This window comes from Anolis carolinensis, chromosome 4 (assembly GCF_035594765.1).
Source record: "Anolis carolinensis isolate JA03-04 chromosome 4, rAnoCar3.1.pri, whole genome shotgun sequence".
In the NCBI taxonomy this organism is placed as follows: Eukaryota; Metazoa; Chordata; class Lepidosauria; order Squamata; family Dactyloidae; genus Anolis; species Anolis carolinensis.
In genome coordinates, this window is record NC_085844.1 from 40,131,604 (window position 1) to 40,157,171 (window position 25,568).

A 25,568-nucleotide genomic window follows, 5' to 3' on the forward strand; every position below is an offset into this window, starting at 1 on the left:
TAAAGCTCAACTTGTGCCAAAAAAGTTGGCAGTTTGCACCTGGATCCGTCAAAGCGTTCAGGGGTCAAAACATGTCCTTTAACAGAATGAGCTACTTGAGTAGCATTAAAGGCCATTTGTAATTGCTCAAATCTAGCCTTTAACTCATCCATCGTCTTCTTGACGAGATTTATTACTGCAGTAAACTTTTTATGGGCGTTGGGCAATCTGTCAAGGACAGAACGCCACAAGATCAAAGATAACAGAGTTTATTGGATTTACAGAACTCAAAATGCCCGTAAAAGACAAGGGCTAGGCAACATTAGCCTTAAAAAGCAAAAAGGGGCAAGAAAAACGTTCAAAAGATAAACCGGATTAAACCGGAGTTTAATCCGGGTAAAATCAAAACAGCTTGCTTCAGCCTGGGAATAAACAAAACAGAAGCTGGGGAACAAAGAGTTCAAAAGAATGTAACTAATTGGCAGCAGATGCCTCTCTGCTGCCAGTACTATGTTTTGAGTAACTTAGAAGTCACTCCTCCACACAGCAGGCAAATTCCCAATACAAACACAACAGCCGAGGATTGAAGCAGTAGCGTAGTCCCAGTTCCTTCCGAAGGTCGATAGGCAGAAGCAGACGTTTGTAGTTCACCAAGTCCAGGTAGGAGAATCCGAGCCCGTAGTCAGTTCAGTCCGTAAATCCAGAGTAGCAGATGGCGTCCGTCAAGAAGACGACGGAAGGTCAAAGCTATTGAGATTAAGCAGAGGTTGCACAAACAAAAGCCCACACAATTCCTCCCGCCGTCTGAACCCAAATTCCAAAACAACTTACGTAGTCAGCACACGAAACACACCCGTCTTCAGGAAAACGTCCCACACAGATCCCAAGCGTTTGTCCAGATTACCTTGCCCAACGCAATTTGCTATTGCTCCCAAACCCCATTTTATGCCAGTTACAAGTCCTCATCACTATCAGCTGTTCTCCTTAACCCGGGCGTTTCCTCATCACTTTCCTCATCAGAACTGGAACACCTCTGACTACGCCCCACAGCATCCCCAGCTGTGGATCCCGTCCCATCCCTCCAGCTTGTCCATGGGTCTAGTCCTGAAGGTCCCCAATCATCTTCCATCCCATCATTGCCAGTGGCACCTAATTCCTCCCTTACCCGAGTCCAATCCATCTCATCCTCTTCCGAGCTAACCAGCTCTTCCTCCATTCTCTCCGTAAACCCCTCAAAAGACTCCTCGTCAGATGGTTCTGCAAAGATATCTCGCAGCCTCTTTCTTTCTCGCTCCTCGAGAGTATCTGACTCTCGAGGAGTCTTACGCCCACGTCTGCCAGTAGCAGAGCCATGAGGCTCAATCATAACATCTGCAGTCGCTTTTAACAAAATGAAAATAACTTCTATAATTTTATGAACCTAACTTTTGCTTTGTTTTCCTACTTTGTGACCTAGCATTAAATGTGACTGACACATCTGGAAATACACCGCTACACTGGGCCACAAAAAAGAACCAGATTGAAAGTGTTAAATTACTTCTCAGTAGAGGAGCCAATCCAAACATTTTGAATTCTAATATGATGGCTCCACTTCACTTGGCTGTGCAGTCCCTTCGCAATGAGCTAGTTAAGGTAAAGCGAAACTGTGGGCTTTTTATGTACAAATGAATTGAGTGACTATTAAAACTGTAATAACTGAAGTTTAAATGTTTCAGTTGTGAACACATTTTCCTGATATATTGGTGGCTGAAATAATGGTCTGGATGTAATAAAATGTAATGAAATGTACCATGAGATATTCTATATACTTAGAAATGCTACATATCTGACTAACACTGCCACTGTTTGTTGTTCAGTAGAATGTAGCTGTTGAAGCCTGAGGAATGAAGATAAACTTAGGGCCCTTCCACATAGTCATATAACCCAGAATATCAAGGCAGAAAATTCCACAATATCTGCTTGGAATGGGATTATTTGAGTCCACACTGCTATATATTCCAGTTCAAATAACATGGGATTTTATTCAGCAGTGTGGAAGAGGCCTTAATCTTTCTTCTACTAATACATCAGTCTTTTGCTGAAAGCCTCTGGATAGAGAATGGTCAAAGATTAGATAATCTATAAATTACAATGAGAATTGTGGATGGTGCACAGTGTAGACATCAGAATAATAATGTGTAGTCTACATGATAAAGGAGGGATGGGCTGCATATCGCAAGCCAGGGATTCTAGTGTGTGTTGCTATGCCAAAACATCATCCATGATGTGACTAGATATCTTGGGACAGTGTGGATAGCCATTTAAATCCTGTTTTGTGTGCCTTATTAGGTACAAAATAACTTCTTAGAAAACAGAGGCCTTCTTTTGGTTGCTTTCTCTTTTGAAAAATGGGAGACTGCAGCCCACCAAAGTCCAGGAAAAGGCATAAATGGCCTTGAGCCCTCTAGAATTATTCAGCCCTGCTCTAATGTGACAGGAAATACAGTAGAGTCTCACTTATCCAACAAAAACGGGCCGGCAGAACATTGGATAAGCGAATATGTTGGATAATAAGGAGAGATGAAGGAGAAGCCTATTAAACATCAAATTAGGTTATGATTTTACAAATTAAGCACCAAAACATCATGTTATGCAACAAATTTAACAGAAAAAGTAGTTCAATATGCAGTAATGCTACGTAGTAATGACTGTATTTATGAATTTAGCACCCAAAAATCACGATATATTGAAAACATTGACTACAAAAATGCGTTGGATAATCCAGAACGTTGGGTAAGCGAATGTTGGATAAGTGAGACTCTACTGTATGTGGAATGGGAATATGAGTGGGCAATTATCTAATTGGACAGCAAGGAGAAGGAGAACAAGTGATTGATAGGAAGTAAAGATGAAGCCATCTCCTGGTGCTAACACAACATGGTGTAACTTTCATTTGAAGAAGTGTGCACTGGTGAGGGTGTCACCTTTAAAATGTCATTTATAGTTGTGCTCTAGTTGGTATGTGACAGTAAAAGGATACATGTGGCATAGCTTCTGTGTATTAAAATCCCTTTCCTCCAGAACCAACTCTAAAATCAGTGTACTGGTGTCATGCAATCCGTTCCCCACCTTAGACAAAGCAGAAAAACAGTCTCACTCTTCAACTGGAATCAGCATCTCAGGCAGTTGGGTGTATACAAACTGAATCTAGACAAGACAGAACTGATGTTGGCGGAGGGATCCTGGAAGTCTAAGGGTGCATCTATCCTGTAGAATTAATGTAATTTGACACTATTTTAATGGACAAGTCTCAGTCAATATAACCATGAGAGTTGTGATTCAGTGAGGCATCAGCACTCTTTGACAGAGTATGCTAAAGATTTTGTAAAACTACAGCTCTCATGATTCCACGATAGTTTAAGTGGGGTCAAGCTGCATAATTTCTACAGTGTAGGTGCACCCTTAGAAAGTTGAATTCAGTTCATGAGAAGAGGCCTTATACTTGACAGCTATAATCCATGCTTCTGTTCACAGTCTTTGGAAAGAAGTAATGCAATGTTCTATATATGGTAACTTCCAACAGCAGAATTCAGAGGTTGCTTACATACTAGTTGCAGAGAGCTTTAAATGTGCAGGCTAGGAAGCTCTGCACAGATCAGAAACTGTGCCTCCAACCTTTCATCCCATAGTAGCCAATGGAGTGGGAAAGTAGTTGCCATGCGTGTTACATGATGACTGTTACTCTTCAGCAAAATGAAAATCTTGTTGCCTATTCCTATAACTTATTTCGCCTAAAATTGGTATAGAAATGATTTAACTGAAAAACTAAAGTCATACATTTTATTTAAATTTTTAGATTTTTGTTGAACACACCACTACAGATATAAATCTGGAAGGAGAGAATGGAAATACACCTATCACAATAGCATGTTATAAAGATAATTCTGAAGCACTCAAGCTTCTGGTATGTATCACAATTGATCTTTTGTCTGTGTGTTTCTATTTAGCTGTCACTAAATGAGCTCTTATCTCCTTGAAGATCTCTGTATTTGTCTGAAAGTGTAATAAGTACTGAGATGTTATTTATTTCAGATACTAGCAATCATAACTTTGAATAGCAGTACTCTAGAGCAACTTTATGGATAAGATTCAAGCAGTCACAGAGGTTGAGGGAATCAGCATTTCACCATTCAGCTAATAGAAGCCACTTTATCAGCAAAAGGAATGTATTAGTATATCTGGTCAGTTTTGTTTCAGTTCTCAACTATTATGGATGTTAGACCTGGTTGAGATAAAAATTATAGATGTAAAAAGTGTCTTTTGAAATCAACACATAAATGCTTTTCATGTTTTGGAGTGCACCCATTCGCACAATGAGTTGCATATTTCTTGTGAAATGTTTCAATTTCCTTGTCTAACTTGCAGATAGAAAATGGTGCTAAGATATGTAAAGGAAACAGTATGGGTTGGATGCCAGTCCATGCAGCTGCATTCTCCGGTGCAAAAGCATGCATGGAAATTCTTATAAAAAGGGGTATGTACACTGTTCTTTAGTATTTATCAAAAATCACAGCAGCTCTCATTCAGGTCTGTTACTTGAAGGCTATCTTTGGAATGTATGTTTCAAATAATCAATGCAACAGTTAGTTGGGTGTGTTAAATGTTAGTTGATTGTATTAAAATGTTCTCATGCTAGATATTCCGTTTGTTAGGCATTATACTGTATCACTCTTATTTGAGCTGGTAACTATATATAAATTGGCATACTAGTGTAGTTTTGTGGTTTAGTTGTGGAAACATTTTTGGGCCAATCATTCCATTTTTTAAGCCATGCAGCTGCAATAGATTAACAATAGTACTGTTCTGGTGACATACTAAACGGTTTATTTTACAATGATAACAGGGGTCTGATCTTCTTGTTGCTGTGCTGGAGGATGAGCTAGATCAGGGGAACAGCAAGCCCAAATGTATCTTAAATTTGTTCTCATAATACTGAACTATGATCCAGAGTTCAATTTGTACTAAGCTTCTATAAGTCATTGCATCCTTTCTTCAGGAAGCAACATCTTACTACTTTTTTATCAGCTGAACAATATTCTTGGAGATTATACCAAACCAAATATTTGCTTCATATTCATAATTAAATATATTTGCAAAAATCATGTCATAGCATTAGCTATGGGGATCAAGATTATAATTGTGTAGAGCAATGCAACAGACATGTAATTCAATTCTAAAAGGGGGAAAATTCCAAATACTGTACATGGAAGGAGGCCACAATAACACAAATACCTAAAGAAGGACAGGATTTGATGAGAGCCAATAGCTATAGACCTATATTCCAGTTAAATGATGATATAAAATACTTAGTCCAAAAATGATGTATAATTTCTTGTAGAAAGACTTTAAAAAGTTCTACAAGAAATTATACAATAAGGCCAAGGTCAAAATGGTTTCTTGCCAAAAGACAACTAAAGAAAACATGAGATGACTATTAGACATCATGGAACACCTGGAATAACAAAACAAAAAGCAGGCAGCACAATTTTTTAGATACAGTAAACACATTTGATGATTTAAATTAGGAATTTCCCCTCTCTCTCATTCTCTCTCTCTCTCTCTCTCTCAATTCTTAAGGTGAAGAGACGGGCTATTCCCCTGAAAATCACATCAATTTTACAAATAATGGGAAGTGTACTGCCCTTCATTTAGCAGTTCAGAGTGGAGACTTGGAAATGATTAAAATGTGCATTGAATATGGAGCACAGATTGATCTCAAACAGGTAACAGCTCACCAAATATACCACTGTTTTAATTTATTGGACATAATCCAAAGTCAGAACAAAGCACTTTAAAATCACTCCTGATTTCATGGAATGAGAATTTTTCATCCAGAAAATCTAGGTAACTATTGCATGAAAAATTCTCCTTACATAAATGTAGAATGAAGGTCAGAAATAGAATTACATAGAATAATAATAGTATTGCATCCCTCTTCTCTCTATCTTTATCTTCCATGTGTGTGTGTACGCGCACGCATGTGCATTATGGATAAAGCTTCAGGAGGAACCATAATAAAACAATATTTGGAGACTATGACCTGTTCTTTTACTCTTGAAACAAAGGATTGGGAGTGAGTGTGAGGTTTTCTTGTGCTTTATATTCCCATTTATAGAATGACAAATGCACAGCCCTTCACTTTGCTGCTACCCAAGGAGCTACTGAAATACTTAAATTAATGATGTCATCTTATACCGGTGATGAACCTATAATTGATGCTTTAGATGAAAATAAGGAAACATTGCTTCACAGGTAAGACCTTTGTCTAATTTCACTGTATTTATGTATCACCTTTTCCTTTTATTACTAAGTTGTTTATAAGTTTGAAGAAGTCTGTTGGAAGAATGAAAGATTGCATTTTATCCTCTAATTGACTTTACAATTAATCACATTTGGACTCTTTAGGGTGGAATGGGCAAAATGTGGCCAACTTATAGTTGGGAGCTTATAATCCTCAGTGAACTGCTGGGTTGATGGTGGGATTTTTTTTCGTGTCAGGAGCGACTTGAGAAACTGGTGTGAGAGAATTGGCCGTCTGCAAGGACGTTGCCCAGGGGATGCCCAGATGTTTTGATGTTTTTACTATCGTGGGAGGCTTCTCTCATGTCCTGGCATGGAGCTGGAGCTGATAGAGGGAGCTTATCCACACTCTCCCCAGTCTGGATTCGAACCGGCAACCTTCAGGTCAGCAACCCAATCTTGATGTCATCAGTCCTGCCAGCACAAGAGTTTAACCCACTGCGCTATCGGAGGCTCCGATGGTGGGATGAGGAGTCCATAATTTTTGGGAAGCTGGATATTGTTTCTTAATCAAAATGTAATAAACAATCCTTGTGTTTTAATCAGCATGATTCCAAAGTTTTAACTTTTGTAAGGCACATGTAGTTCAAAAAGAATTCCTCACTGTCATCGTTGATAAGAACAAGACAATACCATAGCAGTTATGGAATAACGTTTGCATGGAAAGTTGTGGCCAGTGGCCAGAATCTGATATGGTCTTTCCATGCTATTAGAAGAACTACATAATTTTTGTATTGTCGAAGGCTTTTATGGCTGGAATCACTGGGTGTTGTGTAGTTTCTTGTTTGTATGGCCATGTTCTAGCAGCATTTTCTCCTGACTTTTCGCCTCTATCCGTGGCTGGCATCTTCAGAGGATCATATTTTTTTCTTGTGTATTTGTTGTGAACATTTGTTTGTTTTTCCTTTTGCCCACAGGGTTGCACTATTTGATCACTATGAACTGGCAGAGTATCTGATAACGATGGTAAATATTTAATTTTAATTGAATTTCTTGTGGTGATAAGGATTGGCACTAACCCTGATGCCAGATGGCATAGTAATATGTACAAAAGACACACTTAAAATAATTAATTTCCTGTTAACACAGGAAATTGACAGAATGAGATGTGTACTTTATGAGTAGATCCAATGATATTGAATAATGGACATTTGAAAAAAAAATCAGTATAAGCTTGGATATGAAAATAGGATACATACTGGTGGCAGACAGAGACAAATTATATGATGATATGATTTCATTGCTGAAGTTCTCTTACACCAATTTTTAAAATGGAGTGGCTTGTCAGTTTAGTGGATTAAAATGCTATTTCCATTAAAACTAAGTCATGTAAACAAATTATTTCTATCCTGCATTTTCTTCTCTTTTCATACAATTTTCAATTGTTCAAAGTAGCAAAATGTGTTTATAGTAGAGAGATCTACGTATCACATTGTCTTGAGCCTTTTTTCATATAAGAAACAAACACAGACCAAAAGAGTATCCTATAGTGGTAAAAATGAAATTTTTATATCTAACTTTTAAAAAAGGAATCTGCTAGGGGGACATAAGTCTATATAGTGAAAAAGCCCATCTGACTGAATAAAGGCTTCCTGACAACAGTGTCCCTAGGAATACTCCCAGTATATCCCTCATTGCAATGTACTGAAGTCTAGACCTCTTCATGCAGTAATCACATGAAGTAGTCAAAAGGAGTTCATCTGGCTACAACAGCGGTTCTCAAAGGGTGCTCCGTGGAGTCCTTGGGACTTCATGAAGCATACTCATGGGCCCGCAGTTCCCTCCTCTTCCTCCCCCCTCTCCCTCTAATCTTTCCCTTCTCTGTCCTGTTCCTCCCCCTCCCCGCCTCCCTTTCCTCCAAAAGCCTTTTTCCCTCAGCCCCCTCGTGCCAAAAGCCTTTCTGCCTTGTCCTTCTTGCTTCCAAAGCCTTATTTCCCTCCCACCACTCAGGGGGTGCTTCGATGGTGTTTTGCCTGCATGGCAGAAGGGGGTAGACTGGATGGCCACTGGGGTTGCTCCTATTACTACTATATTATTACAAAATCTGGGTGGCCATCTGTTGGGGTGCCTTGATTGTGCTTCACCTGCATGGCAGAAGTGAGTGGAACTGGATGCCCCCTGGGGTTTCTGCAATGATGATGATGATGATGATAATGATGATGATAACAAAGAGTGGGTGGCTATCTGTTGATTATACTTTTATTGCATGGCAGAAGGGGGTTTGGACTGAATGCCTTCTGGGGTTGCTCCTATTATTATTATTATTGTTGTTGTTGTTGTTATTACTATTACTACTACTACTACTACTACTACTACTACTACTACAAAGGCTCAATAGCCATCAGTTGGGGATGCTTCGATTACGCTTTTACTGCATGGCAAAGGGGGGTTGGACTGGATGGCCCCTGGGGTCTTCCACTGAAATGCTGTTAAGTTTATGTTGGTTAAAATTGTTCTTCATTTTAAATATTGTATTGTTCCTTCCCTTTTTTTGCGCTACAAACGAGATATGTGCAGTGTGCATAGGAATTCGTTCATTTTTTCAAACAAAGTGCAGAAGTATGAGCATTCTACATATATTATAGTCTAATCAATGTCTTTAAAATGGTCTTTCCTCTTATGTTGAGTGTGGAGATCCCCACCTGTATCTTAGAATACTTGGCAAGCGATGGGGTGCATCTCACACAAGTAGGAAAACATCTTTTTGCACACAGACTCACAAACCTCATCAGGCGCACTTTAAACTAGATCCACTGGGGGAGGGGAACAACAGCCTGGCGAACACTATATTACCCACGACCACAGGGAACCGCCAAAAGGCTAAACGGAGGGCTGCACAAACACAGCAAGGACCAAGTACAGAGAGCACAATAATCCCAAATAAACAGCTCAAGGGGAGATCACAGGGGCTTACATGTCTTTACACTAATGCTCAGAGCATGGGAAATAAGCAAGACGAACTCCAACTCCTAGCACAGCACCACACATACGATGTCATAGGCATCACTGAAACCTGGTGGGATGACTCCCATCACTGGAATTTAACCATTGAGGGCTATAACCTCTTTCACAGAAATAGAACAAAGGGGAGAGGAGGGGGAGTAGCTTTATATGTCAAAAACAGTTACGTTGCAGAAGAAATGCAAGACTGTAATCCGGGAAACCAGCTTGAAAGCATCTGGATAAGAATCAAGGGAACCGGGACTCAAAAAGATCTTGTCGTGGGTGTCTACTACAGACCTTCGAGTCAGGATGAAGGACTTGATGAAGCCTTCTGTCAACAGCTGACCAAACAGGCACAAAGAAGAGATATAGTAGTCATTGGGTGATTTCAATTATCCCGATATCTGCTGGAAAACAAACTCAGCCAAGAGTACAAAGTCCAACAAATTCCTCACTTGCCTTGCAGATAATTTTATGGTCCAGAAGGTAGAAGAGGCAACAAGGGGATCAGCAACTCTTGATCTAATCTTAACAAATGTGGAAGACCTGATCAATACAGTTGAAGTGGTTGGATCCTTAGGGGCAAGTGACCATGTGCTCCTGCAGTTTGTAATACAAAGGAATGCTGAAACTAAGACAAGTCAAACACGTATTCTGGACTTTAAGAGAGCTGACTTCCAAAAAATGAAGGAATTACTGAGCGGCATTCCATGGACGCCGATATTAAAAAACAAGGGAGTTAAGGATGGATGGGAGTTTTTCAAAAGTGAAATACTCAAGGCGCAAATGCAAACAGTGCCAACAAAGAAGAAAAATAAGACAAGTGCAAAGAAGCCAGAATGGATGTCCAAAGAACTTCTAACTGAGCTAAAGCTCAAAAGTGACATGCACAAGAAGTGGAAAAGGGGAGAAATCACCAAAGAAGAATTCAAACGTATAGCCAACACCTGTAGGGAAAAGGTTCACAAGGCTAAAGCGCAAAACGAGCTCAGGCTTGCCAGGGACATAAAAAACAACAAAAAAGGCTTTTTTGCTTACGTTGGTAGAAAAAGGAAGAAAAAGGAGGCGATAGGGCCATTGCAAGGAGAAGATGGGGTGATGGCGACAGGGGACAGGGAAAAGGCAGAACTACTTAATGCCTTCTTTGCCTCGGTCTTCTCACAAAAAGAAAGCCATCTTCAACCTCAGCAACATGGAATGGACGAAGGATTGGGGGAAATCCAACCCCAAATAGGGAAACAAGTTGTCCAGGAACACCTGGCCACTCTAAACGAATTCAAGTCCCCAGGGCCAGATCAGCTACACCCAAGAGTACTGAAGGAACTAGCGGAAGTTATTTCAGAACCACTGGCAATTATCTTCGAGAGTTCTTGGAGAACGGGAGAAGTCCCAGCAGATTGGAGGAGGGCGAATGTGGTCCCTATCTTCAAGAAGGGAAAAAAGAACGACCCAAACAATTACCGTCCGGTCAGCCTCACATCAATACCAGGCAAAATTCTGGAAAAGATCATTAAGGAAGTGGTCTGCGAACACTTAGAAACAAATGCGGTCATTGCTAATAGTCAACACGGATTTATCAAAAACAAGTCATGCCAGACTAATCTGATCTCTTTTTTCGATAGAGTTACGAGTTGGGTCGATACAGGGAATGCTGTGGATGTAGCGTACCTGGATTTCAGTAAGGCCTTCGACAAAGTCCCCCACGACCTTCTGGCAAACAAACTAGTAAAATGTGGGCTAGACAAAACTACGGTTAGGTGGATCTGTAATTGGCTAAGCGAACGAACCCAAAGGGTGCTCACCAATGCGTCGTCTTCATCATGGAAAGAAGTGACAAGTGGAGTGCTGCAGGGCTCCGTCCTGGGCCCGGTTCTGTTCAACATCTTTATTAACGACTTAGACGAAGGGTTAGAAGGCACGATCATCAAGTTTGCAGACGACACAAAACTGGGAGGGATAGCTAACACTCCAGAAGACAGGAGCGACAAACGATCTTGACAGACTAGAGAGATGGGCCAAAACTAACAAAATGAAGTTCAACAGGGACAAATGCAAGATACTTCACTTCAGCAGAAAAAATGGAAATCAAAGATACAGAATGGGGGACGCCTGGCTTGACAGCAGTGTGTGCGAAAAAGACCTTGGAGTCCTTGTGGACAACAAGTTAAACATGAGCCAACAATGTGATGCGGCTGCTAAAAAAGCCAATGGGATTCTGGCCTGCATCAATAGGGGAATAGCGTCTAGATCCAGGGAAGTTATGCTCCCCCTCTATTCTGCCTTGGTCAGACCACACCTGGAATACTGTGTCCAATTTTGGGCACCACAGTTGAAGGGAGATGTTGACAAGCTGGAAAACGTCCAGAGGAGGGCAACTAAAATGATCAAAGGTCTGGAGAACAAGCCCTATGAGGAGCGGCTTAAAGAGCTGGGCATGTTTAGCCTGCAGAAGAGAAGGCTGAGAGGAGACATGATAGCTATGTATAAATATGTGAGGGGAAGTCATAGGGAGGAGGGAGCAAGCTTATTTTCTGCTGCCCTGCAGACTAGGACACGGAACAATGGCTTCAAACTACAGGAAAGGAGATTCCACCTGAACATCAGGAAGAACTTCCTCACTGTGAGAGCTGTTCGACAGTGGAACTCTCTCCCTGGGGCCGTGGTGGAGGCTCCTTCTTTGGAGGCTTTTAAGCAGAGGCTGGATGGCCATCTGTCGGGGGTGCTTTGAATGCGATTTCCTGCTTCTTAGCAGGGGGTTGGACTGGATGGCCCATGTGGTCTCTTCCAACTCTACTATTCTATGATTCTATGATTCTATTATGTAGCACGTAGATATAAATGAAATATTTAAATATCTAAATAGGTCTACAAAATGCATAATTATGCATAATTTTAAAAGAAAAAGTACAGCCCTTCATTGCATAGTGCTGAATATCTGAAAAAGCATCACTTTCTGTTTGTTCTTAACTAAGCGTTAGGGTTGTCATTACAGCCCTACTTCTGCTAATAGTCCGCTTGATGCTAGAGATGCTAAATCCCTGGAATTTTTTAATTCCAATTTTAAATTTGAATTCAACCTTTTGAGTCCACATGATGCACAGGCAGGATCTGCAGTGTGAGTAATTTTTACAGTCTGACCGCATGACCTCTGCATGAATAGCTCCACAATTTGAGGAAAGGCTTTGAAGTGTATCCTACAAAAGAATGTATATAGTGAAAGATAGTTATATTGGACTGCCTATAAAATATAAATGTTTGTCACACTTACTCATCCGGTTTTCTTTCAAAGCTCCTTGCAGTGTGGACGGCTGGAATGTTGCAAATATATCTTTCTCAAATACCAAACTATTTTGAGATAACATTCTAAATAGGCTGGATGCAAAAGAACGGCAACATGTTATATCATGTTTGCACCACCATCTTGGAATGTAAACTTGTCCTCCCAGACTACAAAACTATGTGTGTTTGCTTGCTCAAAGTACAGATTAATAAAACCCACTTGCAATGGGAAAAATGTGTGCTGTTGCATCTGAAATGAAACGCATATGATAGGTTTCTGATTTTATTTGCTTGCACTTATATTTTTTTTAAAATCATACATTTTGATGGATTTTTACTTGCAGGGAGCAAAGATTGATAGTGTTGACATTGAGGGTCGAACTCCTCTACTACTTGCTACTTCATGTGCATCATGGAAAATTGTGAATTTGTTGCTCTCAAAAGGTATGAAAGAATAAAAACAATGGAATGCAAACTTGTAGTGATACTAGCCCTATTAATATTCATATTTTTGACACATTGATTTCTCTCTACGTTTTTTTAGGGGCAAATGTAGAATTAAAAGATCACCTTGGTCGTAATTTTTTGCATTTAACAGTATTGCACCCTGGAGGATTAAAACATCTGAATGAACAGTTTCTGAAGGTAAAACCGGTCTCTGTTCATGTAGGTTAATAATGGATTCATTGATTTATATGTTTAAGACACGGCTTTTAACTTCTAAACATGCTTATCGGACTCTGTTCAAATACGAAACCTTCTAATAGTGTTCAAGAATGTTATTTAAATATTTCAGTATATTAAATATTACACATATTATTGTTGAAAAGAAACTCATAAAGGAGAAAAAAGGTAAGATAAAATATAATTGTTTCTAGTTCTTTGTTCACTTAGTTTGATCCAGGTTTACTGGACATCTTTGTATCTTTCATATAATGCTGTCCCAGTAGAAAAATCAAAATAATTGGTAAACATGAGTGTAAATACGACATGGCTCCCATAAAACTTTGTTAACAGATATCACTCTTTGTCTGTGACAGATGAAGCATATTAAAGAACTTGTAACTGATGAAGACAATGATGGGTGCACTCCGCTGCATTATGCTTGCCGACAAGGCGTTCCACTTTCAGTCAATAGTCTCCTTGAACTGGATGTTTCCATCTATTCTAAAAGTAGAGACAAGAAATCTCCTTTGCATTTTGCTGCTAGGTAAGACTGGTTTTCCTCATTGCCCAATCTGAATTCTAGATAGCGCTCTTTTTGTAATTTGAGCATAATTTATTATGTAGCTATGGACGAATCAACACCTGCCAACGACTTTTGCGAGATATGGTAGATACCAGGCTTTTGAATGAAGGAGACAAGAAAGGGATGACACCTCTTCACTTGGCTGCTCAAAATGGCCATGAGAAGGTGGTACAGTTTCTCCTGAGAAAAGGTGCCCTTTTCCTCTGGTAGGTGCAAATGTATATACATTTTTTCCTTTTTTGTTTCACAAGATAAAGAAATGTACATTTGATATCCTTGCATGCGTGCCATGCCTTCCAGTCACCTGTCAACCTATGGTGACTCCAATATGGTTTTGACAGCTCTATAATATGAAATTGAACTTACAGCATCTGATATTTGTTAGTAGTCTCCCATACAAGTACTAGCTAGGGCTGACCCTGCTTAGTTTCCAGAATCAAGTAGGATCTGGTGCCTTTTAGATTAAGGCATTATAACTCTAGCTTTTTCCCCATTATATATCTCCCTACAATAATCCCACACATTTATCCCTATAATATTGGCCACATGTTCTCCACAGAATATTCCAATTTCTCCATACAATATTACAACAACATGTTCTGTCATCATATTTCTACCCAATGTATTCCTGTTCCCCTCTCCAGCAAATATTTTCCTACCATATTCCCCCTCATGTCTCTCCACATTATTCCCATTTCTCTCCACAAGATTACCCACTATAACCCCCATCATGTTAATAACCCCCCACATTTCCCTTGATAATATTGACCTCACTCTTACCTTACAGTATTTCCATTTCTACATAAATATTATGCTAACATATTACATTTCTACCTTGGAATATTGTCTTCTCACAATATTCCTATTTCTCCCCACAGTATTATTCTTCCATATTCCCCATCACATTTGTCCCCAAAATTGTATCCCCTTTCTTCCCACAATATTCCTATTTAACCCCAAAGTATTCCTCCACCAAATCCCCCTCATACCTCCCAAAGTATTTCCATACCGTCTAGGTCAGTGGTTCTCAGCCTGTGGGTCCCCAGATGTTTTGGCCTTCAACTCCCAGAAATTCTAACAGCTGGTAAACTGGCTGGGATTTCTGGGAGTTGTAGGCCAAAACACCTGGGGACCCACAGGTTGAAAACCACTGGCCTAAGTGCTGTTTCCCTTTTTTCTTCTTACAATATTCCCTCTGCCACAATATTTCTCATTACAACTTGCCCTTCCCACCATTTGCTTCTCTGCCACCACAATAGGCTGATCCCAGTTCTTCTTTCCCTTCAAGATGCCCCCGCCTCATTATGCCTTTTGCTTGACCTATGATCCATCCATCCTTTACCCTCACTTTTAAGATCTTGAAGTGTGTTTTCCAGACTCCCGCTTTGTTATTTTCCTTCAGCTTAATGTTCCCTCTTTTTTCCTTGCCTTCAGGCTTTCTAACCATGTCTTTTGCTCATCTTCAGGTTCTCCATTACCTTTAGGCTTCATCTCCCGATCCCATCCTCAATGCCCTCTCTACAATTTTATTCTCTTCTATCTCCTGCTCTCCACCTTGGCCCCCAGCTTCATTCCTCTTGGGAACACAATCTCCAGCATTATAATATTTTATATTATTAAGGAAAATATATAGTATATATAGTTTATGAAAGTATTTGAAAGTAAATTTTAATTCACTGGCAAGTATGCAAATATATTGTGTGAATGACAGTAGTGATCCTTGATGATTCCAAGTCCCATTTAATGATTTAATCACTTAATCAATGAATGAATTATATTCAGTTTTCTTAATGGCCTAATAATAATGAATCGCTTTTCTTCAATAATTGAATGTTAGTGTTTAGCAGTGATACTAACAATTCAAGCTGTGTTCAAATTAATATGGCCTCCTTAATTAATTAATTTGCAGCAGGTGTTCATGGTTAACTTTTTTTTATAAAACAGCAAATCTTGTTCTGATCAATTTAAATCCTTTTCCCCCTCTAAAAGTGATTATAAAGGATGGACAGCTTTGCATCATGCTGCCTTTGGAGGTTATACTCGCACAATGCAGATAATTTTGAATACAAATGTGAAGTGCACAGATAAAGTGGATGAAGAAGGGGTAGGTTTCTGTCTATAATATTGCAAAGTATTATGGATCATCCTCTTTGTGTATTGTTCAGCTTGCAAGAATATAGATTGACAGTAAGTGTGTAGGAATATAGTCGGTTATAAGTGGGAAACAGAATTATTAAATCACCAGGTTTATAATTCTGTGTCATATATGACTTAATATGTAAACTGAATTGCAAGGTATTTTACAGAAATAGAGATTCTGTATATGTGGTGTGTGATTCTATCCACAGTTTGAAGTCAGTAGACTCACATTAACTTTAGGAACAATTACAGTTTATATTAATGCATTTCCAAATGTTACCACTCTCTCCCAATGCACACAGAGGTCCCACATTTTTTAGTGTAGCCTGTAATATTGATGTTAAATTAACTACTAAATAGGCTGATGAAAAGACAGGTATGTTTTAACATTTGTATTTGCTAAAGACTTACATTTTTATAGTATACTATGACCGTGTATATATTTTCTTTACCATAAGTAAATATATTTAACTGATATCAATGTGATCATCAATTTTATATTCTGTTATTTAGTTGAAAGTAAGTCAGTTATAGAACTGCAGTTGTATTGTATCATGTTCAGACTTCTGAAAATAATTTAATTGCATCTTAAAAACAAAATTATTTCTGTAGGCAAACATCTTAGGTGTCAGTGGTTACCTCTTTCGTTGCTATGATCATGACACTTAGTGTGAAGACTATTGAATACCTTTAACTGACAGATGTTGAGGAGAAAAGAAAAATCTACTGTATTTAATGAAAAGTTATATGGAAGAAAAGGTGTTCTGAGTACTTTCGGGGAGAGAGGGCAGGTCATAAATAAAGTGTTACAGTATTATTATTATTATTATTCTTTATGATATATCAATAGAGAAGTCTGGTATTGACAGTGTAGCTGAAACTGTCATTGAAAACAGTGTTGGGTATATTTACAGTGCGAATTATGGTTTAGCAAAAAAGCAGGTCACTGTCTCAATGACCATACAGGATGATGAGGGAAAAGAGATATGAAATAATTTACATGTTGATGTTTCCCTATGCTTTCTTGTTCATACTCTAATGAAATGATATTTTATGTTTTTTTCTGGTGTGATGGTGGGATAAAGAACACAGCTCTTCATCTTGCTGCCAAAGAGGGTCATCCAAAAGCAGTTAGACTGCTTCTCGATGACAATGCAAAAATACTCCTGAACAAATCTGATGCATCTTTTCTTCATGAAGCCATACATAATGGACGCAAAGAAGTTGTGAATGCTACCATCTTACATAAACGGTAAGTTTATTAGAGATGGGCTTCAGGACTTACCTTGTTCTGTTTCATGTCCCAGCTTTCGTCGAGGCCCTGATCCATTTTCGTCTGACCTCCTGAAATTGGGAGGTCAGACATTTGTTTTGTTTTCATTTTGTTTGGGTTTTTTTTTTTCGGGAGGGGGGGGGTGCCGGCCAAGGCCACAGCAGCAGCAGCACCGCTCAAATGCCCAGTAAGGAGCTGGGCAAAGGGAGAGGGGAGGGGGGCACAGGACAACCCAGCCTCCCCCAACCTCCCCCCCCCCACCGCGGAGGGCCCGGGCTGATCGATCTCAAAGGCAGGCTTGGAGCTGATATCAGCTCCCACCTGCCTTTCGTTTTGAGTCAGTTTTTGTTTCGTTGGGGGTCTTTCTGTTTTGTGCCATCTGAATGGACGATACGAAACAGAAACATGAATAAAACAAATGAGACAAATACCACACACATCCCTAAAGTTTATGATAGCTTATTGTAACGAATTCCTATGAAATTTGCAAATTATGAAATGAAGATGAGTGACTGAGAAACATAATATTGGATGACAGTTAGAACCAAATGAAAACTGGTGTACCAGTTTGAGAACTACAGGAAATGTTCTTCCCCATGTTGCATGCCGGTATTGCAGAGGAGGATTTAACAACCTCAGCTTCCATTTTACATTTAAATACTGTATAGCTTTACCCCATATTTTGTGATATTCAAATGGAAACGAGGCTTGTAAATCTCTTTCATAGCTATATAGTGTTGGAGGGGAATGTGCACCTTAGTCTAAAATTAGTGGGGAGAGGCAACAGATCAAGGGAATGAAAAGATAGCAGCAGCAGGACAACAAAAGTGTTGAAAAAGGAGAGACTAGAACAAGAAGGCACAAATAAAAACAAGCATATGTAATAAAACTTTATTCTAGCTCATGATGAATTACAAATTTCATTGACATAATGAGCTATGAGATAGATTTCAATGTGGAATATTTTTCAGGTTCAGGAGGACAGGTACTAGTTGCACTGGGACATTAAGTTCATCCCAGTACTATTTTTACAGTTTGGCCAGGCAGACAGCTCTAGACATAAACTCTGCTTTTCCAAGTTTATACAGTCTAGTGCAGTGGTTCTCACCTCCCAGAGAAATCCTAACAGCTAACCTTCAACTCCCAGAAATCCTAACAGCTGGTAAACTGGGATTTCTGGGAATTGTAAGCCAAAATGCCTGGGGACCCACAGGTTGAGAACCACTGGTCAAATGTCTTCCACCCATCCTACTCCATATTGACATTTGTTGAGTGCAAATAATAAGTTCATTTTGGAGTTGCAGGCATGATACTGTTTTATAAAATTGTGTCACTATTAAGTTTATATGCAGCAAATTTACAACTGAGTTATAGGTAAATTGAATACATGTGAGTATTTTTATACACGCTTTATCTTTAGATGCACTGATATGTCTCTTCCTTACAACAATAAATATTCTGAGCCCTTTCAACATACTTTTTCAGATGGGAAGAGTCCATGACAACATTTTCTCATTATTCATCTGCAAACAAATGTGCTATTCTGGAGATGGTTGAATATCTTCCTGAATGTTTAAAAGTAAGACTATATATGGTGATCGATTTGATCCTATATGATGGTGACAATCATATAGGATTAGATGGGATGATGTCCCTTTATAAGTGAAATAATAGTTGAATGTCTTATGCTAAAGTAGTGTGCAAGAAAAGTTAGACATACAAGCATAATTTTACTGGTAAAGCCATTTGTTAACAGTAGAAGTATGGTTCGTAGATATGTATTTCAGATACGGGATAAAGATTTCTGTAATGATGCATCAACTATTTAGAATAGTTTTTTATGTAAAATATTTTAATTGTTTTTTAATATTTGAAATAATACATCTGAATTGCTCAAAACATGAACCAAGTTTTGAAGTGCATTTGAATGTATTTCCTCATGCTGAAAAATGTAATAAATGTTTGTGAAGTTGAACTATCCATTTCAGTTACAATCTCAAATCATAGCATCTAAGTCTGTATCTACACTGCCCTATATCCCAGGATCAGATCCCAGGTTATGTGGTTTGAAATGGATTATATGAGTCTACAGTGGTAGACAATCTGGGATAAGCAGATAATCTGGGATGAGATCCTGGGATATAGGGCAGTGTAGAACTAGCCTAAGCCCCCTTCTACACTGCCATGTAATCCAGATTATCAAAGTAGAAAATCCACATTATCTGCTCCGAACTTGATTATATGAGTCTACACTGCCATATCATCCAGATAATCTGGATTTTATATGGCAGTGTAGAAAGGGCCTAAGTCACTAGCGGATTCATTTAGAGATAGTGTTCTATGCTGTTCAAGATTCTTTTTTTGAACTGAGACTTGATTTTGTGTTGTCTCAAGCTACTGAAATATTTTTCTTGTCTCTATAAGTTAGTTTTAGACAATTGCATGATTGAATCATGTGAAGAAAAGACTTGCAGAGACTTCCATGTAAGTTAAAACCAATGTTTATTATTCTGAGATATTTTAGAGCAACTGAAGCATTTTGTTTTGTATTATAAATAAGATAATCAAGATAAATCAGATGTTTTTGTGCATTTTTAATGTAGTAATACTTTTTAAAATGGAAATTTACTAGAAATAGTGCAGATATTCACATATCCTACTAATTCATTGTTTAACATGATTTGAATGAGGAAGTTTCACAAAGTCTTGAGTTTGCCAAGTCTCTCTCCATTTTCATTTGTAAGGCTGGAAAGAGATGAGAAGATTTGGCTTTGTCTTTTAACTAATGTTGCTTAATGTGTCATCTAGACCAGGCTAGTTAAACTTTTTCCACTCATGGCCCCTTTCGTAAATGGGTGGTATTCAGAAATCTTTTACTGTTGCCAATTTTTTTGTGGTCCCAAGACTGAGCTAAGGGCATCAGGACCCACAGTTTAAGAAGCAGTGATCTAGACAAAGATCTATGGTTAAACATAACTATGATTAGTTTAAAGAAGCCTGTTATAAGTGTAGTTTGTCACTTCATCGTGTGAGCAAATCAAAATGAACCTAATTAAAGTATTACTTGATATTTTTTTCTGAAAGTTTTACATGGAAACTATTTTACAGATAATAATAAATTTGTTTAAATTAGACAGTGTTTTCCCAAATGACATAGTAACAACAGTTAGGGTATTAGGAAAAATGAGACCAAAATTCAATTTGTTGTTGTGTCCCATTAAGTCATTTCCAACCTATGGTATCCCTACAGTGAATCAATCACAAGGTTTTCATGGCAAAATTTGTTCAGAGTGGGCTTGAGCCTGAGAGTGTGCGATTTTCCTAAAGTTCTCCAGTGGATTTCCATAGCTGAGCAGGGATTTGAACCTGTCTCCATAGTTGTAGTCCAATGCTCAAATATGTACGCCACACCCAAAGTTCAATTGCTCTCAGTTAAAATTGACCCATTAAATGAATGGAAATTTGGTAAGTTTAAATTCCATTGATTCAGTGGTTTTGATGTAATTGAAACTAACAATTCTATTTAGGAATGTTCTTGGTAAAAGGTCGGAGATTAATGAAAGAATGGTTAGACACATAAGACAAACTGGGAAGAATGTGCAAGTTATGGGGAATGTTGATGTGGAGATTGTAAGCATTTTATTCTCTCTGGTTGCGGGTGCCCATGTAGAGACCTGGACACACAAACTCAATCTCCCGTTCCTACATGGTTATAAAGCATTCATTCAACCAGCCATAAAAGTGTCCATGAACATATGCTTTTTGTTTCTTGGATTTTTGCAGGTAGAGCCTGCACCTTATCAAGGTCTTCTGTTAAATTAATAAATTACTTCATTAAAAAATAATCTGAAATCTTCTTACTTCATATTTATATAGATTGAATATAACTTTCGATATCTTCAGTGTCCATTGAAGCTTACCAAGCAATTTAAAGAAGGTGATGAAATAATGTACGAGCCACTTCACAATCTAAATGTAAGTTATACTGATGAGATTTCAAGCCTGTTCTTTAAGTCTTTTTTGGTGCTTGCACACATGATAATCTCTCATGCAGATAGTTATTGTCAGGCAGTCACTGAAACGTGTATTCTTCCTTCTGTATGTGTTTGGACATGTAAACTTGTATCCTGGTGGCTTTGGAGAGATTTGCCCATACTAAAGACACCACCACTGGGTTTGCTCTCAAAGTATAATTAAAGCTAATGAAAACCATATGGGTACCATGTAATATAGATGGCCAATCTATGTAATATTATCTTTACTAGAAAGTTAATATTATTAAACCAAAATATGCTTCTTCATGACCATCAAGGTCCTACCTTTCTGAATGAGAATTAAAAGTGGACTGCAGTATATAGTGCTATAATGAAAGAGCATAGTTTTCTTCTTCAAAGATCTCACAATTTTAATTCTAGAATAAATGCATGTAACTTGAGGAGGAACTAGACCTTGGTGGGGAGTAAGGGGCTTAAAGCCTTTCCCCACATTTGTGTTATTGTAACAAATTACAGTAAGAATGGGAAGATATGTAACTACTAATCATGACTTTGGAGTAATATCTGTTTCAATTATACATGCTTGGACAGATACAATATTTGTGAGTTGTAGTATTGATTTGTATATATGACATGTATGCACATTTATTCTAGGCCATGGTACGTCATAACCGTGTTGAATTGCTCAGCCATCCTGTTTGTACAGAATATTTGCTTATGAAATGGTAGGTATTTTTATTTTGACTTCAAATTTTACACTGAAAAATAATGTTGTTCTAGGTTGCTGTGGTTTTCCGGGCTGTATGGCCATGTTCCAACAGACCTCAGAACCTCTGAGGATGCCTGCCATAGATGCAGGTGAAATGTCAGGAGAGAATGCTTCTGGAACATGGCCATACAGCCCGGAAAACCCGCAGCAACCCAGTAATTCCGGCTATGCAGGCCTTCGACAATACAATGTTGTTTAGTTAAGATTTAGTGAAAGAGAGGAATAAAAGATTACAACTGGGATTTCTAACCAATAGGAATTTCAGGAAAGCTATAGATGAAAGCATGTTGAAACAAATATCACCAACATGAATGTTATTGATGCATATTTCATTAACTTAAATGAATTTAAAGTTCATAAATACACAGAGACATCTGCTAATTATCTTAAAAATAGGGTCTATAACTCTTACACTTATGCTTCCTTTAGTGAAATATAAAACGTGGTCCTTGTATAGTATTATAAAAGCCAGTTAATTACATTTTGCTTTATAGGATGGCTTATGGGTTTAAAGCACATCTAATGAACCTTGCTGTGTATTCCCTTGGTTTAATACCTCTAACCCTCCTGATCGTCCACATCGAAAGACCAGAACCACCTTACAATGCAACTGTTAAATCAGGACCTTTTGGTAAAAAGGTATAATTTTAATTTATTATATTGGTATAGCTGAATACACAAAAATATTAAATTTGAGGAATAGGCTGGGGATGTGTAAGCATTACGTATATAAACTGCTGTGAGTTCCAATTCTGGGAGGAAGACAGGATGGAAATAAATATAGTGATGGCAGTAGTAATTATATGAATTGAACTGTTTTCCAAGTGATTAGATATTTCAGGGGGAATATTATTTAGGATGCTTCTATGCTAGAATTAATGCAGCTTAACACCACTTTATTTGTCAAGGTTCAATGTTATGGAATCCTGAGAGGTGTAGTTTGGTTAGGGTACTAGCCTTCTTCAGCAAGGAAGGCTAAAGACCTTGTGAAACTGCAGCTTCCATGATTTTATAGCATAGAGCCATGGAAGTTAAAGTGGTGTCAAACTGCATTAATTCTACAATATAGATGCACTTTAGATATCCTTTGAAAGAGACTTGTTTTTTAAAAAAATGTTTGCATTTATGAATACACAGGGTGAGCCTAATCTTGAGTTGTACAGTTTAACACTTAACCTTGTAGTGCCTGGAGTAATTCAGATAATGTTATGTCTGTATTGACATACTGGAACCTGAATATCTATTATTCTGTCCAATATAGTAATAGATTAAACTCCCAGTAAATAACTAAAACAGTATTTTTTAAAGGATAGAAATCAAGATTTCTGTTATAATCATCCATTTATAACATACGTTGATACTAACTCCTTTTTTCCTTTCAGAATTCATACTTCATAAAAGTATGTATGTGTTTGGTTTTTATCATGAGTGTTTTTGGAATCTGCAAAGAAATAGTACAGCTTTTCCAACAGGTATATGTGATTTTGCTTTTGCATTTCTGGAAAATGATTTTTATTGATGGTTGAAAACAATGTGTTGTCTTTTGAAAGAAAGAAAAAACCCTTTTATTCCAGAAAAGAGTGTGTACGTTTCTACTTTAATTCCATTCTGACAACATTAATATTTACTGTTTTTATATCGTAGAAACTGAGGTATTTGCTGGATTATTCCAATCTCCTTGACTGGATAATTTATACTACAAGCATCACTTTTGTATCATCTTTATTCATTAACCTCCCAGCTAATTTACAGTGGGAATGTGGTGCAACTGCTATATTCTTGTCTTGGATGAACTTTTTGCTGTACCTACAAAGGTAAACCATAAATCATACCATTTAAAGATGTACAGAATGTTTATATAGGTTGCTAATAAATAAAGCTATACATTTGTATTATTTAATATACATTATTAGATAATGTGTTGACATAAATAAGATTATTGGTGCTCAGTTTTCATTTTGTAGCTTTTCAGAATAGTTTGTATTATATATTGGGAAACTATGAAGCCTGTCAGAGCTCCAAAACACCAGGGAGTGAAAAATGGCTGGAATTTCAAGATAAGTAAACTTCAGCTATTCACTCCCTAGACTTGTAAATAACTCAGTATATAACTGAACCACTCAGGACACATCCAGACAGGCCCAAAATCCGGTGCCTGTCTCAGTTTTATCTGAGGTGTCCAAACAAGTCCACTTGGGGAGATAGGGTGGAATGTAAATAAAGTTGTTGTTGTTGTTATTATTTAGTAAAATCAAATTAATATGGAGCAAACTGGGCTTTCCCTGGTTTACTCCACATTAATTACCTCATTAGGTCCAAATCTTTATGAAAGATCCGGGTCTAATGAGGTGCTGGGCCTGTACGGACTAACTCCCAGGACTGCTTCCATAGTCCCGGGGGTGAGTCTCCGTAGCCATCCTACTCCTTCAGGCTTTGAAAAGACCGGAGGAGTGGGATGGCACCCAACCCCTCCCCCCCCAGCCCCCAATTTACCCTCTAAAATTACTGAAAAGGGTCTCTGGTCACCATAGAGCCTCTCCTCGCATCCTTGTGGCGCAAGCAAATGATGCTGAGGAGACAGAGGGTGCAGGAGTGCAGAGGGATTTTCCTCCTAATCCGTCCCATCTCCTCAGGCATCATTTTCTTGCTGCACCACAAGAACACGAGGAGAGGCTCTATGGTGGCCAGGGACCTTTTCCAGTAATTTTAAGGGGTTAAATCAGGGGCTTCGGGGACTTCATGCCCAAATCTAATCTAGTCCATGTCCAGTCTCCCAAAACTGACAGATTTTGTCAACACCAATTAATATGCAGATCCTCCCAAGGGGGGAGAGTGCAGATGCTGCTCCAAAGCCAAATGCTGTGACTTGGCTTGGAACAATGATTTAAAGAGAGGAGCTGACCAAAATTTCCATCAGTCGGGTTCTCCTCCTATCTGCAGCTGCCTGCGATCTCACTCCTGATTAGCTGGCAGGACGCCACAAAAATGTGGATGCTCCTGAAAAGAAATCACCCATGTCCTAGTCACAGGTAAGACTAGGCTCTGCAACTGAAGAGCTAACTTATGGAAAGTTGGGAATTAGGAAACTTACACTTCATGGGTTACCCTCAAAATAAAGTATTTCTATTGAATGGTGGTGTTTTGTCCAGCAGTCCAGTTTTCCTTGATTTGCCTCTTCCAAACTGTGCCAGAAGAGGCAGGAAGCCCTTCTCTATTCCATGCATGGAGCCATTCCATTGGTGGCAAAAGCTATGGATGTGTTTGGACATGTAAACTTATATCCTTAGACCTTCATAATTTAGATGGGGCAATTCTAAATGAGAGAAAACATGTTACTTGCTTTTATAAACCTTGGAATACTGAAGAGCATTATCTTATAACCATTACAGAGAAATGAAGGCTATTTTATGCATTTTTTTCATATCTGTCTTAGATTTGAAAATTTTGGAATATATGTTGTGATGTTTTGGGAGATTCTAAGGACTTTGATCCGGATTGCGATCGTGTTCTTCTTCTTAATGTTAGCCTTTGGGCTCAGCTTCCATGTTCTTCTTGGTTCACAGGTTTGGAATATTGTAGTATTTTTGTTGTTACTAATACAGT

At 38.4% G+C, this 25,568-nt stretch overlaps 1 protein-coding gene across 4 annotated transcripts in view; it reads left to right on the forward strand.

The window, feature by feature from the left end:
• The window catches only part of trpa1 (transient receptor potential cation channel subfamily A member 1), a 48,118-nt gene that overhangs the window by 11,923 nt on the left and 10,627 nt on the right, over nt 1-25,568 (forward strand). For all 4 annotated transcript variants that reach the window (XR_010005129.1, XR_010005130.1, XM_008108579.3 and 1 more), the window contains exons 3-22: nt 1,436-1,611; nt 3,815-3,922; nt 4,384-4,492; nt 5,596-5,741; nt 6,134-6,270; nt 7,236-7,284; nt 12,885-12,984; nt 13,085-13,185; nt 13,581-13,750; nt 13,831-13,995; nt 15,779-15,893; nt 17,014-17,180; nt 18,687-18,780; nt 19,626-19,685; nt 21,078-21,176; nt 21,851-21,921; nt 22,460-22,604; nt 23,348-23,437; nt 23,610-23,779; nt 25,399-25,528. Coding sequence is in view for 2 of the 4 variants with exons in the window: in XM_008108579.3 (XP_008106786.3) it covers nt 1,436-1,611; nt 3,815-3,922; nt 4,384-4,492; nt 5,596-5,741; nt 6,134-6,270; nt 7,236-7,284; nt 12,885-12,984; nt 13,085-13,185; nt 13,581-13,750; nt 13,831-13,995; nt 15,779-15,893; nt 17,014-17,180; nt 18,687-18,780; nt 19,626-19,685; nt 21,078-21,176; nt 21,851-21,921; nt 22,460-22,604; nt 23,348-23,437; nt 23,610-23,779; nt 25,399-25,528 (2,402 nt within the window). In the remaining 2 variants the exon portion in view is untranslated. The remainder of the gene's footprint in view (nt 1-1,435; nt 1,612-3,814; nt 3,923-4,383; nt 4,493-5,595; nt 5,742-6,133; nt 6,271-7,235; nt 7,285-12,884; nt 12,985-13,084; nt 13,186-13,580; nt 13,751-13,830; nt 13,996-15,778; nt 15,894-17,013; nt 17,181-18,686; nt 18,781-19,625; nt 19,686-21,077; nt 21,177-21,850; nt 21,922-22,459; nt 22,605-23,347; nt 23,438-23,609; nt 23,780-25,398; nt 25,529-25,568) is intronic.